Raw genomic sequence first — 18,185 nt, 5'->3', positions numbered from 1 at the left:
AACAAATACACAAATGATGAAATATTTTATTTAATTCAGAAATAAATATGAAAAAAACTCAAAATATTTATATTAAGGGGGAGGGGGAGTAAATTCGATTGAGGCCACTCATTGTCCATACTATATTCTGTTTAATGCATTTGAAATGCGCCTCTCACAAATCAATCTGCACATACTAATTTAATTTTTATCATCCAATTTCACATTCCTTCACATTTACAGAACGCTTTGCAATTTTTAAATTGACTTGTTACTTCATTAATATAAACTTTATTATTCTGTTAATGCTAATATTGTAAAATTTTCTAAGCAGTCATGGACCCCCTTGGGATGGCTTCGCTGACTCCCGGGGTTCCCCGGACCACAGGTTAAGAACCACTGCTTTAAAGAACTTATTTGCTGGGTGGGGGAGCAGATGAATGAACCCCCAATGTTCTAACATTGCCTCACCAATGTATGTGTAACCATGAAAAATATAAGGTATGCAAGCATTTTTAGAGATAGCACAGGTGTGCTATCTTTAACATGAAATTATTTTTTTGTAAATTAATAATTTCAGTTGATTATTGATGTTAATCTGGGGCTTCTATAGTTATTTTCTAACATGTTTATTATTTTTCATCATTTTAACAGCGGGAGCGGCTAAGAAACATTGAACGCATTTGCTTTTTGCTGCGGAAGGTAAGCCTGACCTTTTCTGCTGTGTAAAGTGGATTGTCTTTGACCTTTGTATCTAACAGACAGGAAGTACTTCAAAGGTTGTGGACGAAATTTCAGTTCAAAGAATGCTCTGCTGGTGCTAGGGGTAGCGCTATCTTTAAACTCAGAGGACAAGCAATAAATATCACATTGCTCATAGCTTTTCATTTTACTTATTTGTTAATTTTTTCGTTTTCATTCGAATCAGGGCTGTCTGAGTTTCCAAAAATTTGAAATTGGTGTGTGTAAATAAGAGGTCAAAAATGTGGTTTTAATATTTGTTATATATACATTTTGTTTTTTTTAATCAAAGTGGTGTGTGGGGTTTGAAATGAGTTGTAATTTGTTTTCACTTTGTAGTGGTTTATAATGCGAAAGCTGGTGTGACTACATATCCCATAATGCCTCATAATGGCATGTAATAGGAGAAACTATAAATTAAGTTGTTAATGGATCACTTATCCACGTGATCAAGACCTTGGTGGTTGAAACGCGTTGGTGGTGTTTGGGTTACTCGTTTCTGCTGTTAGAATAAACATCAAACACAAGTATTCCTGTGTGTGCCGCGTATGACTTTGTGTCATTTGGTGGAGGATATATGTATAAATATATATATATCCAATAGGTAGTTATAGTTAGAATTGCCTTTCCCTAGGAAAATCTTTTTGTTGTGCCGTTTAACAAATCTTCACAAAATTTTCAAAACTAGTTTGCCACTCAATTCAGCGACTGTCTTGAAAGTTTCAGGGTGATTCGACAACCAGGGGCTGAGAAAAATGGGGGAGGGTGACAAAACATGTTTTCCCCATGCAATTTCCCATAGGGATTTTAAACATAACTACAGGGCAAACCGCTGAACGGAATTACACCAAATATTTCAGAAAGCTAGATCTTGTTCCAGAAAGAGTATTTTTAGTAATTTGGTGTAAATCTGTTCAGTAGTTTTGTAGTTATTAAAGAAAAAAAGATTGATATATGTCTAGGGATGCGGAGGGTCCGCAAATCTGACTGATCTCATAGTGAGATCTGATTGGCTGCCAGCACTTTTTAGCCCTGGCGCGTTCCCTGGAGGACCCCTGCACCAATGCTAAGGGCACAGTGTGTCCCTACCCTGTTCCCGTTTCATTTCTTATCTTTTTTTTGTAGGACTCGGCTGAAGCCAAGTCCCAAAATGGCTGCTTACACTACCTTGTTGAAGTGGTGGCAGCCAATCAGATATCAGCATGGCACAGTTGGATCCGCAGATCCTCTGCGTCGCTAGATATCTATATTTCTTAACCTCTAATATCTCAGAAACTACTGAACGGATTCACACCAAATCAGAAAAAGCACGCTTTCTGGACCAACAGCTAGCTTTCTTCCAAATTTGGTGTAATTCCGCCCAGCGGTTCGGGCTATAGTCGTGTTCAAAATCCCTATGGAAACATGCATGTGTGAAAATGCGTTTTTAGATCCTTCCCATTTTTCTCAACCCTCTCTTGACAAATTACCCTGAAACTTTCAAGACGGCAGCTGAACTGACTGTAGTATAAGTTTTAAAAATGTCAGGAAGCTCCGTCAAGCAGTATCAAAGTTATTGGCAAAACAAATAACGCTCTTCCTGTGGAAACTAGGTCCCAACTATAACTACCTACTGGCATCCGCCAATAGGCTCTCTCTCTCTCTCTATATATATATATATATATATATATATATATATATATATATATATATATATATTTTCACTGTTGTCTTTCGGAGAAGGATTAAGGGCAGTATGACTGTGATGAGGAAGTCTATGACTCGAAGTAATAAAGATTACCAGTAAATAGTCAGAGAATTACTTCTTCTTCCTTCCATCTTAGTCATCATAACTGTGGACCCACCTAAGCTCCTCTATATAATAGAACTATATTATTGAATCGTTGTACAAAAGAAAAATATTACTAATAAAGGTTTGCTAATCAATGCCCACCAACTGTTTAATCCAACTGCACCAGAATATTAAATATTACATAAGAAAATTCAACATAAAAGAATACATTTTATGTTTGTGCTGTGAACAAAACTACTGATGCAAGCAATGAGGACAATGAACCGTCCCAAACCAATCTGCAGTGAGACACAAAAGTATTAATTGTGCCCAGGTGTTAGCAGTATATATTTCTTTAAGATACCCTCCTTTAACCACTCCCCTGGCAATTGCTGCCCCTTTCATTGATCTCCCTTGAACTATATTAGTAAGCGGATAATTTGACAAATCATGTGCTAACATAGCTGTTGGGTCACCAATCTACATAACATAGATGGTGCAGGATTTAAACTTATTTATGATGTCAAAAAAGTAAGAAAAACTGACTGGACCTTCCTGAAAGAGGCTCTTCTACCTATATAGATGGATAGTGCTCTATGCACATCTAGACATTGTAGCTTCTTCTCTTCAGGAGAACCGTTTCTAGGAAAAACACAAGCAAATCTATTTACTGTTCTGTACCAAAAGTCTTAGCTATTTTTGGTAATAACATTGGCTCTATTCTTAAGATTACTTAGTCAGGAAGAAATCTAAGAAACGGATTACTTTAGAAGGCTCCAATATCTCCCAACCTATGGCCTGAGGTTATCACTACTAAAGATAGGTGCTTCAAGAAGATACTTTCTTGTTAGTCAAAAGGTGAGACCTGTAAACAATGTAATACCAATTGCAAATTCTAAGGTGGAACTGGCAACTGAACTACTGGCCTTTTATTTGCTATACTCTTCAAAAGTCTAGATGCCCAGTTTTGCAATGTTAACGTGTTTCTCTTTCTGAATTGTCAACTGATTACATAGGTTTGAACCTGCTAACCCCAACTCAAAACCGTTGCTGAGGAAATCCAACAGGCATGCAGCTATCCATGAAACAGAATCCACCCTTTTAGTACTAAACCACTTCTGAAAATTCTACCGTCTGTTTCCAGACCGCAACCTATTTCTCCTCAGAGCTTCCTCTGACAATAGGGATTCCCTCAGTGGAGACGGAAACATCCAAGGTCCAGAAAATGACAGTTTCAAGAGCCAGGGACCATGGCATCATTGGCAAAAATGGAGCAATCTCACCTTCTCCTCCCTGACTTTCCATGGTTCCCTGAATAAAAGGGAAATGGGGAAAATGCACAAAGAAGGTCTCTGATGCATTTGAAATAAATTGTATCCTGATACTATGCCCTGAGATAATGATTCAGTAAACAGATCTGTGTAAGTAATGCATTGTCCTTTGCTGCAAACAGATCCAACCAGTGGAAGCCATACATCTTCACTAACCCCTTGAAAGGAAATGTGCACTGACACATGAGCATTGATGAGGGAAAATCCTTCTCAGACCATCCACTAACCCATTTTCAATCCCTGGTAGGTGATCTGCCTCCAAAAATAGAGGCTTGGTCTCTTCCTATACCCCATTTCTTGGACTAGGAATGTGAGAACCCCTTTGGCAATTTACATATGTTCTTGCCATCTAATTGTTAAATTGAATTTTCATTGCCAATTACCTTAAGAGGGGGTAGAATTCCACCAGAGCCTAAAAGATCACTGCAAGCTCCATCCGATTTAAGGTTTAATGTGCCTTCTGCAGAGATCACCTTTGCTATATCGAAAACTCACCACAGGCCACCCAACCTCTGCTGCTGGCACCTGCAGCCACTACACCTGGATTCACTGCAGTTGAAAAGATCCCCCGTTCCAAATGCTCCATTATCAACCACCAGTTCAGATCTTCCCTTATCTACTTTGACACTGGATTCAATGGGAACAGAATCTCTAGAACCTCAACAGATGCTTTATTAGAAGATGGAGGTGCACGTGGGTTCAAGGGACCACTGTCAGACAGGCTACCATATCCCCTGAACCCTGAGCTATTCTCTGGCCATCTCTATGTTCTGTGTCAATAGAGTTAAAACACTGCTCATTAACCTGTCCTTTTTGGCTAGAGGAATAAAGGCCTTCTATTCTCTATTTGAACTTCCCTATGTACTGCAAGTTGGGTGTCGGCTCCAGATGTTGCAATTTATTAGGAACCCATATGTCTGCAGAAGATTGCAGACTTGCTTTGTATCCTCCTGGGCCTTAGAAAAATAACTTATGAGAATATTGTCCAGATGTGGAAGAACGTGAACATCTATCTCTTGCATAATTCCCACTAATTAGCCAAGCACTTTAGTAAGCACTCTGGGAGACAATGCTAATTTAAAGGCTGTACCTTGAATTGGTAATGTTCTTACCCCACGAAAGATCATAGAAACATCTGTGAGTTCTGATGTATTGGTACTAGTAGATATGCATCCAATACGTCTATTAATGTCAGTACATCTCCTTGAAGTATCAGAGGCAGATTCAAATGGAGTATCACAACTCTCGGGGTTGCATAGCAAGAATTGATTCACCTTTTTAAGTCTAACTCAGGGCAAAAATCCCTTGCAGTCTTCTTTACTAACGATGTTAAAAAGTAACATCCTTTTCCTCTTTCGCTTTCTGGTACAGGAACTATTGCCATTTTTGACATCAGATCCTGGACCAGTGGCAGCTGGCAGCTTTAGGAGGGAGGGGGGCGGGTGGGAAGCACACACACATTCATTCTTTCACACACACACACGCATGCACATCCATTAAAAACACTCATAACATTCAAACATGCACGCATGCACCAAACATTCATTTTAAAAGATCACACACACACACTCATTCTTTCACACATGTACGCACATCTGTTAACAACACTCATAACTTTCAAACATGCACGCATGCACCAAACATTCATTTTAAAACATCACACACACACATACACACACTTACCTTCAGCCTCGGAGGTCCCAGGAGGGATGGGACTGCTGCCTTTCCTCTTTGGCTGACCTTAGGTCAGCCATTAAGGGAAGGCAGCAGTCCCAGCCTCGTCACAGAGTGGGATGGGGTCAGTGAGACTGCTGACCCCTCCCACTCTGTGAGGAAGTGTCACTGATTGACACTTGCCCTGGGCACTTCAGGGCTTAAACCTGAAGTGTCCAGGTCGAAGTCAATGGGTGACGCTTCCCTCATCGCCCAGGGGAGGGCCTCGTGGCACCTTTGCTGAGCCAAGGAGGTCACGCCCATAGGAGTTGTGACCTCTCCAGCCCAGCAAAGTTAACCTCAAGCAAATCGTGCATGTCTCACTCCTGGCTGCCTGACCTTACCATGAAGAGTGTCTGTCAAGCTGACCTTTGTTCAGCCTGACAGACACTCTTCATGAGGGTCAAAAGGTGGGGGGGTGGCCCCTCCGCCCTAAAGGACGGGCCGCATCTGTCCTGGACTCCTTTGTAAATTCATTGCTGCCTTTGTTTTTTTTAAATTGGTGTTAAACAGAAAAACAACTTGTGGCTTTGTTGTTGATTCTATTTTGTAGCCTTAATTCACAACTTTTAGTACCTATGGATCTGTCATTGAATTCTTACACACCTGACTGAAATGTTTTAGGCAACCCTCTACCAGCACCATGTAGTCATGCTTTTAGAAGGTTGGTAGAAGCTTTAGCGGTTGCTGCATGAGACCGGGTTTGATCGGGGTAAGCGACGTCCCTGCTTCACTGCCTCTCTTGAAAGGGCAGAGTATAACCTCTACCCTAATGAGTAAATCCAAAATGTCTTCATACCAACCTATGGAATCTTCCCCCACCTGTACCACGTGCTGGAGCAATCAATTTCCTATCATCAATGGATTGGTTTTTTTGCAGTTTTACGTACCGCATACCCGACCCTGATGAATTGGGTGCTAATTGAGCACCAGTTAGATTAAACAAGGACTAAGGGCCTGATTTAGAGCTTTGCGGATGGGTTACTCTGTCACCAATATGAAGGATATCCTGTCCGCTGTGCTGTGATTCCCATAGGATTTAATAGGATCAAAATACAGCGGACAGGATATCCGTCACATTTGTGACTGAGTAATCCCAGCCACCAAACTCTAAATTAGGCCCTAAGGCCCGTATTTATACTTTTTTTAGCGCCACATTTGCGCCGCTTTTTGACGCAAAACGGCGCAAACCTACAAAATACAATGGCATTTTGCAAGTTTGCGCCGTTTTTGCGTCAGAAAACGACGCCAATGCGGCGCTAAAAAAGTATAAATACGGGCTTAAGTGTTTTGCGCAGAAGCACAAGATGTTGAGCCAACACTGTGACACAAAACTAGTTCCCGCGGGTCCACAGCCGGCAGTTGTTACACCACATCCTTTCCCTTCTTGATAAGATCTTCAAGCTGAGACCCGAACAGTTTTGCTGCTGTGAAAGGGGATTATTAAGAACCATCTTTTGGACAGGATCTGCCTTCCAAACCTCATCTAAAAGAGGTGTCGAAGAACCAGCGCTGGCGCGGAGGCTCATTGACCATCATAGGATATATCAGATAAACATCTGACTTGTTATACCATTGCTGTACGTATGGCTGTGCAATCAGCCCCCACTTGTAGTTCTTCTGCCAAATTCTGAAAGTCTTTTCGTAGTGTTCGAAAAGCATACCTAAAATAGGCACCTGCCATGATGGCAAGTTTTGACCTGCATAAGCCCTTTTCACAACTAGATCTACTTTCTTGTCAACATCTTCAAAGGCCGCATGCTCTGAGAGATGACAAATCCCTGTGAAGACAGTCCTGCCACCAGGGAGCCTACTTTAAGGACTGGGTGAAATGCGTCTTGAAATTTTTAGAGGGGGTAACTTTTTGCCAAGAAGTGAGGAAACAATGACTTCTCTGTGTCTGTCCATTGTTAAGATAACATTATCAAGCCATGGATGGGAAGACAACCAGGCTCTTTTCTACTAAATTGCGCAAAAAATATCATCCTCTTCTTGCATAGCTGCTCACAGCAGATTTAGATTCTTTCTTATGTGTTTTAACACATCTTCCAGTTCTGCCCCTTGAACAAATCTACCCCTCTATTCCAGTTGTGGCTGGCAGCAAGGTAAAGTGGCTGGACGGCGCGGGGGGACAAAACAAACAAACAAATAATAATAATGTTAATCTTACCTGAATCTTGCCGCATCTGCATCACCGCCTTCCTGGCTGCACAAGGCACAGGCTCCTAGACGGCCCCGCAGCCAGTCCTAGCGCTAATAGCATTAGGATTGGCCTGAGCGCCCCCACTTTGCACTCCAAGACAGACTGGGAGCCTGTGCTTGCTGTCTCCAACTCGGCAGTGCAGCTCAGGTTGTAGAGAGCTGAGTGCGCATGTTTGTTCGGCCATCCTGAGAAGGCCGGCCAAACACACACGTGCACTGAGACAAGTGCACGCCACTTGCCTTCCCTGCCTGTCATTCCCCATGGCCCCGCCCCCTTGAAAAATAAAACAATATAAACATGGTTTATTATCATTTTAGTTTTCAGGTTTTGCAGCTATTACTGCTGGCGGGGGCGCGGCGATCGCTCCTCTGCCATAGCGGATGACCCGCGCTGCTCAATTCCCCATGGACCTCTGGTCGTGCCGTCACGGGGTTTTCTTCCCTCTGGGCATGCTTAGGAGTAACAGAGATCTGTGCCTTTAGTGCCGCTGCCACTGCTTTATTAACCATGTCCTACATCCTCTTCGTGGAAGTCACGTTAGAGGCGGTCTCCTGAGACTCCTTCTCTAAATCTGTCTTATTTAAAGAATGCTTCCTCTTGGAAGCGCACTTCCAAGATCTAGGACTATCCACCTTTCCCTCCTACACTAAATAGCCACCACGGAATTAGGTAAACAGGAAGACTGCCCTTTATTTCCTACAATGGCTCAAATCCCCAGCTTCACCTAATCTCATGAGACCACATGCTATAAATGTGACACTCATAGACTTGTCCTCAGGCAGAATGACAGTTTCCAAACTCCAGCAGAGTTGTAGGGAGCAGAGCCACAGGTGAGCTCCTAAACTTTCATATATTTGCTGGCTGCAGTCAGTCACCTGTGTTTTTGTAACCTGAGGCTGTCTATGTTTAGGGTTCCCGGGTTAATGGTATTTTTTTAACGTTTCGGGCTGTATTTGTCCATATTTATTTTTTGTCCATCTTATCAGTATTTATCCATATTTTGTGGTATGCAAATAATCAGAGTATAAAACGTTACATTTCCACATTTATTTAACTGATAAACATGCACTCATACTTTGATGCCTGTTGCGTTTTAGAAAATTCAGCAGCCAAATATAGCAAAATGATACACGCACAGGTAAATATTAGCACAAATACATTGTAACATATGCCTATATTTAAATATATCTTAAACTGTGTTTTTAACTCCCCATGCTGTCTATCTGCTCATATGTTATCTCGGAAATCACAACAGACAGCATGGAAAATCACTCATCAAAAGCAAATCTTTCAGTAGTTTTCTGCTTTTCAAAATAAATACAAACTTGTTTACTGTCTGTATTCATCTGTAACAATCAGTAAAAAGGGATAACTGGTTGCCTTATCTATCTGTCTGTTAGAGTATGGCACTTAAACAAACAAAAACGTGCCAGCTGAAACAAGGTCGCTTTTCTTACACTGAGCACTTCAACAAACAAACGTGCCCACTTCAGCAGGTCGAGTTTGCTCTAAATTACAAAATAAACAGAGCTCACTTAAGAGAAGATCTCTGCTAAATACAAAATAGGTAAAAGCCCATCCATGGTAGCTAAGCATTAACAAACATGCCATCTACAGTGAGGAAGTCTTCAACTACCAAGCTTCCACAAAATAGTACCACTACAACGAAGCCATTTTTGACAGTTTACGAAAACATCAAATAAATCCACTTTAAAAAATGCAAGATGATTATAGCACCATTGTGTTTGCCTGTGCTTGACACGGGTAGCATATTTTTAGGTCGAGCACGCAAGCGCTTTGACCTGTTGTAAGTATTGTGGGCTTTTAACCACGCCCACCTCACGTCCATCACACTCACTCGTTCGTGGGCTTGCCTCTCAAAAATCCTTTGTTATCATTGGTGAATGCTTTAAATTTGTCCCACCTTGGGGAGGTTTTGTTATCGCCTTGCAGACTACCCCTGTTACATTGATAATTGTATGATTGCCGATACGTTTGACTGCGAACAAACTTCTTTTTCTTTTGTGTCTCTCCTTCACGCTCATGGCAAACATGGCGCTCTGAATAGGTTTGTTTATGTCAACTGTTTTACTTTTAATTTTCAATTTAAGTAGCAAGAAAAGTCCAGTTTAGAATTTACAATGCTAATTGCTCTAACTCGAGCAAACGCAAGACCCATTGCATTGCAAATGCTTGTTCGCACATGCATGAGACAACAACTGACTTTGCACTCCCACTTCTTATGTGGTGTGAGTGATATACTGGGAGCATGCCAAGAGGTGGTGGGGCAGACTAAGTGGGAGGAGTGAAATACAGGGCAGCATGCTGGAGCGGCAAGGAGAAAAGAGTAAAAATGAGGGGAAAAGCAAAGAGAAAGCACACAACAATGGGGGAACAGGCAATGAGAAAGCACACAAAAATGATGGTAAAAACAAGGATAAAGCAGTGAAAATGAGGAAAAAGCAAGAAGAAGGCACACAAACAACGGGAAAAAGCAATGGAGAGAGCAATGAGAACAAGGGAAAAGCAAGGAGAAGGCACACAAAAAATGGGCAAAAGCAAGGAGAAGATGGGAGCAAGAGTGATGCAGCAGCACAGGGAGAGCTGGGCCTGAGACCTGCTTAATAGGGTTGTGCTGTGGCCTCCATGAAGTAGGCACTGGGAGCGGTGCTGGGAGGCAGTGGGCGGTGCTGGGGGGAATAATGGGTGTCATGCAGGAGCAGCAAGGGAAAAGGAAGGAGAAGGAACACATAAAACGGGGGAGGAGGGAGCAAGGAGAAGCCACACAAAAAATGAGGGAAAAGCAAACAGAAGGCACCAAAAAAATGACAGAAAAGGAAAGAAGGCAGTGAAAATAAGGAACAAGCAACGAGAATGCACAAAAATTGGGGGACAAAGCAAGGAGAATGCAGTGAGAACGAGGGTAAAACAAGGAGAAGCCACACAAACAAAGGCGGCAGAAGCAAGGAGAAAGCAGTGAAAATTAGGGAAAGCAAGGAGCAGGCACACAAAAAAGGGCAGAAAAGCAAGGGGAATGCACAAAAAACTGAAGAGCAAGGAAAAAAGCTGAGAAATCGAGGGAAAAGCGAGGAGCAGGCACACAAAAAAATGGGGGAAAAGCAAGGAGAAAGCAGTGAATACAAGGAAAAAGCAAAGATAAGGCACTCAAAAAACAGAGGTCAAAGCAAGGAGAACACAGGAGTATGAGCGATGCAGCAGCATGGGCAGAACATCCACAAGCGCACCCGATTCAAACATTTTACGCACATATAAAAAGCCCTACACAACACAGGACCAAAGTATCCAAACAGCCGTGTACACTTTTACCAACTCACCAGACACCTATGCAGTGCCTCACTGTCACTCGCACACACTCCCCTCATTCGTAAAAGCAAAACTGGATGTCGCTCACTCTCCTACATTGCACCCACAACATGGAACAACCTCCCTCAACACATCAGACCCTCCTTCTCGCTTCTTGAGTGCAGCAAGAAGCTGAAGACCTGAGTCTTCGATTAGTACATTAGGCCCACACAACTACACACCTTGCCCAAGTGCCTGGATACCCTCTCCGATGATTAGTGTGCTACACAAATCAACATAACATAACATTCCATCAGGATTGTGTATATTTCTGGTAATGTGGGGGAATATTACATTCTTTCTGAATTAGTAAATTCCCATTTTTAAATTGTTTAAGTTATATGTTGGAACTCAAGATGCTTCTATTCAGAAAGCTCAAATATCATTGTTTTTTCAAGAATAGTTTCAATTTTGGACTATCTTTCACTCCTTAGTTAAGAGTTTGTTTTCCTTTACCGACCTAACATGTTACAATGCTCACTGCCTTAAAAAAGGCACTACATGTTGATATTGTTTTTCTTTCCCTTGACTGGTTCTTTTCTCATGCTTTTTGGTATTTAAAAAGGTGATTATCCTTCTGTGAATTTTGTTTGCTGTTCATCCTTGATGGAGCTCACCCATAGTTCCTTGATGTGTTTATATCAAAGGTAAACCCACATATTTATCTCATATTTCCAGTGGTCTAAGGTGTACCCTTAAATGTGAATATTTTCTGTTGTTCATTGTCGTCCTGTAGCTCTATATTTTTTGTTAATCTCCTCCTGCCTTTGGATCCTGTATTCCCCAGAGATGTTTGTTTGAATTTGAGGTGTTTTAAATCTTTTGAATATCATTCTCAGATGTAAACAATAATAATGTAATACGCTAACTAGTTCCTTGTTGGTTAAGATAATTACTAAGAGGCGTATTTACTTGAATAGCGGTGCAGGGCAGAGCAGCACGTTACCTTGCTGCCCTGCGCCACAGGGAAATACGGTTCATTGCTGCCCTTTCCCCCTGCGCTGACACAGTTTATGCAGCCTATGGTGCAAGGGGGCCGGTGTTGCATGCAGGATTGTTTTTTGTGCAGGAAGAGGCACCTTCACGCACAGAAACAATCCATATAGGTGTTTTCCTCTTTCTATGTGTACTGCAGAATGCAGCACACATAGAAAGAGAGGAAAAAACTAGGAGAAATAAAGATATTTCTCCTTGTTCCGCCTTCCTTGTAAGATTCTGACTCATTTCCAGGTTAATAAGTCATTGTAAATCTGGGATTGCATCAAAATCCATGGATGTTACGTGGGAAAATCCACTGCAATGCCCATGGAAGTCCTTCCTGGTGCAGAGTAAGGCAACGCAGCAACTTGGGCTGTCGTGTCTTACTCCATGTCTATGAGGCCATGAAAACCCACTGCAGTCTGCGCTGCTGACGCATCAAAAAAAGTGATGTTCCGGTGGTGCATAGGGCTCAGAAATATGCCCATAAGTGTTTTATTGACAAATTACACCCACACAGGAACAAGGAGCAAAGGGCCAGATGTATCAAAGATCCGTTTTGCATTTCTTAAATAGCGAATTTTAAGAAATCGCTAATTAAGAAATGCAAAATGGGATGTAGGAAATTTGAGATTCGGTAATAGCGATTTCTTAAAATTCGCAATTGCTATTACAGAATCGCAATTAGAGAATGCGACTCCATTCATCCCTATGGGCCTGTAGGCCCATAGGTGCGAATGGTTTTGCATTTCCCAATTTGTAAATTCCAGTTAGGAATTCGCAAATTAGGTAATGCAAACCCCAGGGTGCTGGGGGCCTAAGGTCCCCTCTGATGCAGACCCAAAAAATATTTGCGGACATGTGAAGCACACACATGCCCTAGGGGCATGTGTGCGCTACATGTCATTTTTAAGAATGCATTTATAATGCATTTTTAAAAATTGCACATGCTTACCACCAAACTTGAGTTTGTGGTATTTGCAATCCATAAATGCCCAATTTGCATTTAGGAAATGCTTGGTACATGTGTTCTGGAAATAGCAAATAGGAATTCCCTATTTTTGATTTCCTATTTAAAGAATCACAATTTGCGATTCTCTAAATGGGGTAGGAATTTTAAGGAATCACTATTTTTGCGATTCCTTAAAATTGCACTGCGAATGCCTTTCATACATCGTGAAAGGCATTTTTGCATTCGCAAACGGCTGAATTTTGCGATTTGCACCTTTTTGTGAATGCAAAAAAGTTTTATACATCTGGCCCAAAGTCTCATCAAATCCTATCCTTCCAATACAAGAGCAACTTTATAACAGTGAACAACTTATTCAGTCAGGTGGTGGCGCAATAAACAATTTTAGCATCAAGTTATACCCCACAATATTAACAATGTAACACATCCTGTTGAGCGTGTAAGAACCACACTGAGAAACAGAAAGATAGCTGAGGGCAAAAACTTAGGGGGTCATTCCAACCTTGGCGGTAAAAGCCGCTTACCGCTGTCAGAAGACCGCCAACATACCGCCGCGTCCGCGGTAAACCGTCATGGTCATTCTGACCCAGAACAGGCAAACCGCCAAAATACAGACATCCACAAAAGTCCGCCACACCAAAGGCCAGCGAGAAACTGGCGACGATCAAACCTCCACCGTCACGCCAACAGAAATACGCCCACACTATCACGACCCACGAATCCACGCGGCGGTCTTTCAACCGCGGTAATCCATTGGCGGTACACACCGCCGCGCTCAAAATACACACACATCTCCAAAACACCGCCACATTGGACAATTCAAAATACACACACCTGATACACATACACACACCACTCCTACCCACCCAACACCATATAAAACACACACCCACATCACCCACAAACCCCCACTCCTACAGAATCGGGACCACGCACTTAGAAAAAGAGAACTGAGCACCCAGACGCCCATTTTACTTTCACCCAGCAATATTTCCACGCACTTCACACAACACACCAATACACATCACCACACAATCCACCCCACACATCACCCACACCACCCCATGGCACCGCAAAGACACCCCAGGTTCTCCGAGGATGAACTCAGGGTCATGGTGGAGGAAATTGTACGGGTACAGCCACAGCTCTTCGGGACACAGGTGCAGCACACCACCATTGCCAGGAAGATGGCGCTATGGAGCAGAATAGTCGATAGGGTCAACGCAGTGGGACAGCACCCAAGAAATAGGGACGACATCAGGAAGCAGTGGAACGACCTACGGGGGAAGGTGCGTTCAATGGTATCCAGGCACAACATCGCGGTGCAGCGGACAGGCGGACCCCCACCTCCTCCCCCAGAATTTACAACATGGGAGGAGCAAGTCTTGGGGATCCTGCATCCTGAGGGCCTCGCAGGAGTATCTGGAGGAATGGACTATGGTAAGTCAAATCATCACTACTTCATCCCCCCCACCCCACCAGCATACCAACTCATACCCCCACCCTCACCCTCACCCCCATCACATCCTGCTCCTTGCAAATGTCTCACCATCACAGCCCACCCAGCCCAACACCAATCCCTGCATGCGACCACAAAGCATGGACACCCATCACCAAAGCATGCCCACTGCACATACCCATACCCCACCAAATCACCGTCACAAAAGCCCCCACACGGGAATGCCAGCACTGGGGTACAAGGGCACCCACCCATTACACGCTATGGCACACACAAATGCAATAACCATACTTTTATATCCCTGCAGGACCCGAACGCCACGTCACTGCGCAGGAGGGTCCACAAATGTCCACTCCACCCCCAGAAGAGGCCCACAGTGAGGACAGCACCTCTGTCGACCTGGATCTAGATGACCAGCCCGGCCCATCGGGGACCTCAGGACAGTCGGTTCCCCTCAGACAGCCACAGGCCATAGCAGACCTTCCCCTCTCTGGGAACACCAGCACAGCACCCACCCAGCGGGCCCATCCCTCAGTCCCCAGGACACGTCAATCAGCGGTGTGTCCACCACTACAGGGCACCCAGGTTAACCCCCCACCCCAACAACAACAGGGACCTGGGGGCAGTGGTAGTGGGCACACGGTCCAGGGGACAGAGGCCCAGGAAAACAGGGGAACTGGGAGGGCTGCTGTGTGACAGGGGGGGGACAGGCCCAGGGAACCCACTCTCCACGAGGCCTCTCGTCCATCATGGGAGCCTACCACCACTCCCAGGAGACGATGGCGACGGTCCTGGCCAGGTTTCAGGAGATCCAGCTTCTGCAGGAGGAACAGTATTTGGGGTTCAGGGAGGAACTACAAAACATCAGTTCCGCCCTGGCCACCATTGTAGGGGCTCTGAATCAGGTAGTCACCACATTGCGGGACACTGTGGCAGGACAAAGGGCCCCTGACCCTAGCATGGACCAAGAACTGCCTACCACCTCTGCCGGCGCTAGTGAACAGGAGGCCCCGCCACAGGACCAACAGGCCACCAGCACCCCACCCCCTGCAGAAGGAGAACCACCCCGCAAGCGGGCCCTGAGATCCAGGAAGAAGACAGAGTAAGATGCCAAGACCCCCGCCAGGAAAGGATACCTCCCTGATTGTCATCCCACTGTCCCACATTGACACCCTGTCCATTCTTATACTGCCCATGCTCCACTTTCCACAGGCATTTGGACAATGCACCTGTGATACTAATAGTCTGGACTCTGCCATGGACAATCCTCCACCATCACCCCTCACCGATTTGCAATCACCCACCAATATAGAGCACTGAAATAAACACAGTTATTGCACAAAACAATCAGGAGTCTGGCTGTGATTTTGTACTAATGTATTAGACATTACCGTCCCAAAATGCATATTTACATTGTGATGCCAACATACCACTGTCACACAGCTGTAGTCCATGGGGAAACAAAGCAGATGTCACGCAGTATGGCCCACATCTCTGAAATTGGAAGGGAAAGTCACAACTCAGTTACCATACACTGGGCGAAAAGGTCAGACAGTAGAGAGGTAGTAGGGGTTAAGTATATGTAATATGCAGGGTAGGAATCTTACCTGTGTGTCATTGAAAATGGTGCTGTATTACTGTGTTCCTGTTATCTATGTCGTCCTCTTCGGCTTCCTCGTCTTCACTCTCCACAGGCTCCACAGCTGCTACAACAACACCATCTGGACCATCCTCCTGCAGAAAAGGCACCTGGCGTCGCAAAGCCAGGTTGGGAAGCATACAGCAGGCCACAATGATCTGGCACACCTTCTTTGGTGAGTACAATAGGGATCCACCTGTCATATGGAGGCACCTGAACCTGGCCTTCAGGAGGCCGAAGGGCCGCTCGATCACCCTCCTAGTTCTCCCATGGGCCTCATTGTACCGTTCCTCTGTCCTTGTCTGGGGATTCCTCACTGGGGTCAGTAGCCATGACAGGTTGGGGTAACCAGAGTCACCAATTAGCCACACACGGTGCCTCTGGAGTTGACCCATCACGTAAGGGATGCTGCTATTCCGCATGATGTGCGCGTCATGCACAGAGCCAGGGAACTTGGCATTAACATGGGAGATGTACTGGTCTGCCAAACACACCATCTGTAAAGCCTGTATGTCAGTATGACATGTCTTTCCTCCAATTTTCGACAGGTCTACCAGCGGTCTGTACACGGGAAGATTCCTCCATCTCCTCGCATGTCCCAGCGGACGGTGCCTATGAAGGACAACAGCGAGCACAGAGTCAATCAACCCACAGGTACGTAACCACAGTTTGCACAAAACATGATTCCCAATGCATTGAATGGTTTGTATGAGTGTTGATGCAAGGCCTAGGTATGTGTGATGCAGTTAAAAGTAAGCCATGTGGGCCCTTGAAATGGCGGCTGCCTGACCTGTGAAGTGTGACAATGGGATGTGAGGTCAATGCGCTGGCGTGGCACACCGTGGCGGTAGGCGGTCGAAGACCGCGGCGCAAAGCAGCATTGGTTAACATTGAATCCTATGGGTCTCAGGAGCCTATGACGATGTGCGCCGGTGGTCACAGTACGCACCGCCGCGGTATGCACCGCCGCGGGAGTGACTGCCATTTTCTATCTGCTTAATCACTCGATACCTGATCTTCGACAGGAGAGGACCTACGCTGCAAGTGCTGCTGTGACCTCGGTCTGGAAGAGACAATGGCTCATGCGACTGGGGAAAGGGCCCCTGCCTTCACTGCTCAGGAATTGGAGAAACTTGTGGATGGGGTCCTCCCCCAGTATGCGCTACTCTACGGTCCTCCAGACCAACAGGTAAGTACACTGGGACCATGCTTTGTGGCCAATGCCTGTGTTGAGTCGGGTGGATGAAAGATGGTGGGGAGGGGAGCGAATGAGGCATGCATCAAACGACGGATGACAGGATGTGCCACATGGCAAGGGTAGGGATGGGGGGCCACTCACATTGAGGGTGCAGAAGGTGATGACTCTTTTTCTCCCCCTGTACATTTCACATAGGTCAGCGCCCACCAGAAGATAGACATTTGGCGTGCCATCGCCAAGGGTGTCCAGGCCCTGGGGGTCCACCACAGACGGGGCACCCACTGCCGGAAGAGATGGGAGGACATCCGACGCTGGAGCAGGAAGACGGTGGAGGCTCAGCTGGGGATGGCCTCCCAACATGGGAGGGGTGCCAGTCGGACTTTGACCCCCCTGATGTCCCGGATCCTGGCGGTGGCCTACCCCGATTTGGATGGGCGCGTGAGGACATCACAGCAGACACAAGGGGGTGAGTACACTCTCATTCTGGTGACTTTGCGCGCAGTGGAGGTATCTGGGTGGGGGAGGAGGGCTGTGGGTATCCCTAGGCCAGGGCGATTTCTGTAGGCTAGGCCCCTCCGTAAGGCATGGCCCTGAGCCCCCGCCCCCCACCTCTGTAGGGTGCCTAGTACAGTTATTCATGGCCCTGTGTCATCTATGTGTGCAGATGTCGTCCATAGGCTTGTAGGCCATGTCACACGGATTGAGTAGTGGACCCCAAGTGCACGGCGTAGTGCAGGGGGCTTCTGTGTCTGTCCTCTCCGCCAACGGTGTCGCCAATGCATGCACTCAACATGTCTTTATTTCCTCCCCCCCCCTTTTTTGTGGTCTTCCTGTTCATGT

The 18,185-nt window shown here is 45.1% G+C and overlaps 1 protein-coding gene across 1 annotated transcript in view; it reads left to right on the top strand.

Annotated features, from left to right (window-relative positions):
- CNIH3 (cornichon family AMPA receptor auxiliary protein 3) overlaps positions 1–18,185 on the top strand; it is a 443,940-nt gene that overhangs the window by 171,429 nt on the left and 254,326 nt on the right. Inside the window, exon 3 of the mRNA XM_069236797.1 lies at positions 634–681. Within this exon, the coding sequence (XP_069092898.1) occupies positions 634–681 (48 nt within the window). The remainder of the gene's footprint in view (positions 1–633; positions 682–18,185) is intronic.

This window comes from Pleurodeles waltl, chromosome 5 (assembly GCF_031143425.1).
Source record: "Pleurodeles waltl isolate 20211129_DDA chromosome 5, aPleWal1.hap1.20221129, whole genome shotgun sequence".
In the NCBI taxonomy this organism is placed as follows: Eukaryota; Metazoa; Chordata; class Amphibia; order Caudata; family Salamandridae; genus Pleurodeles; species Pleurodeles waltl.
This window is presented reverse-complemented; position numbering and strand designations above follow the sequence as displayed.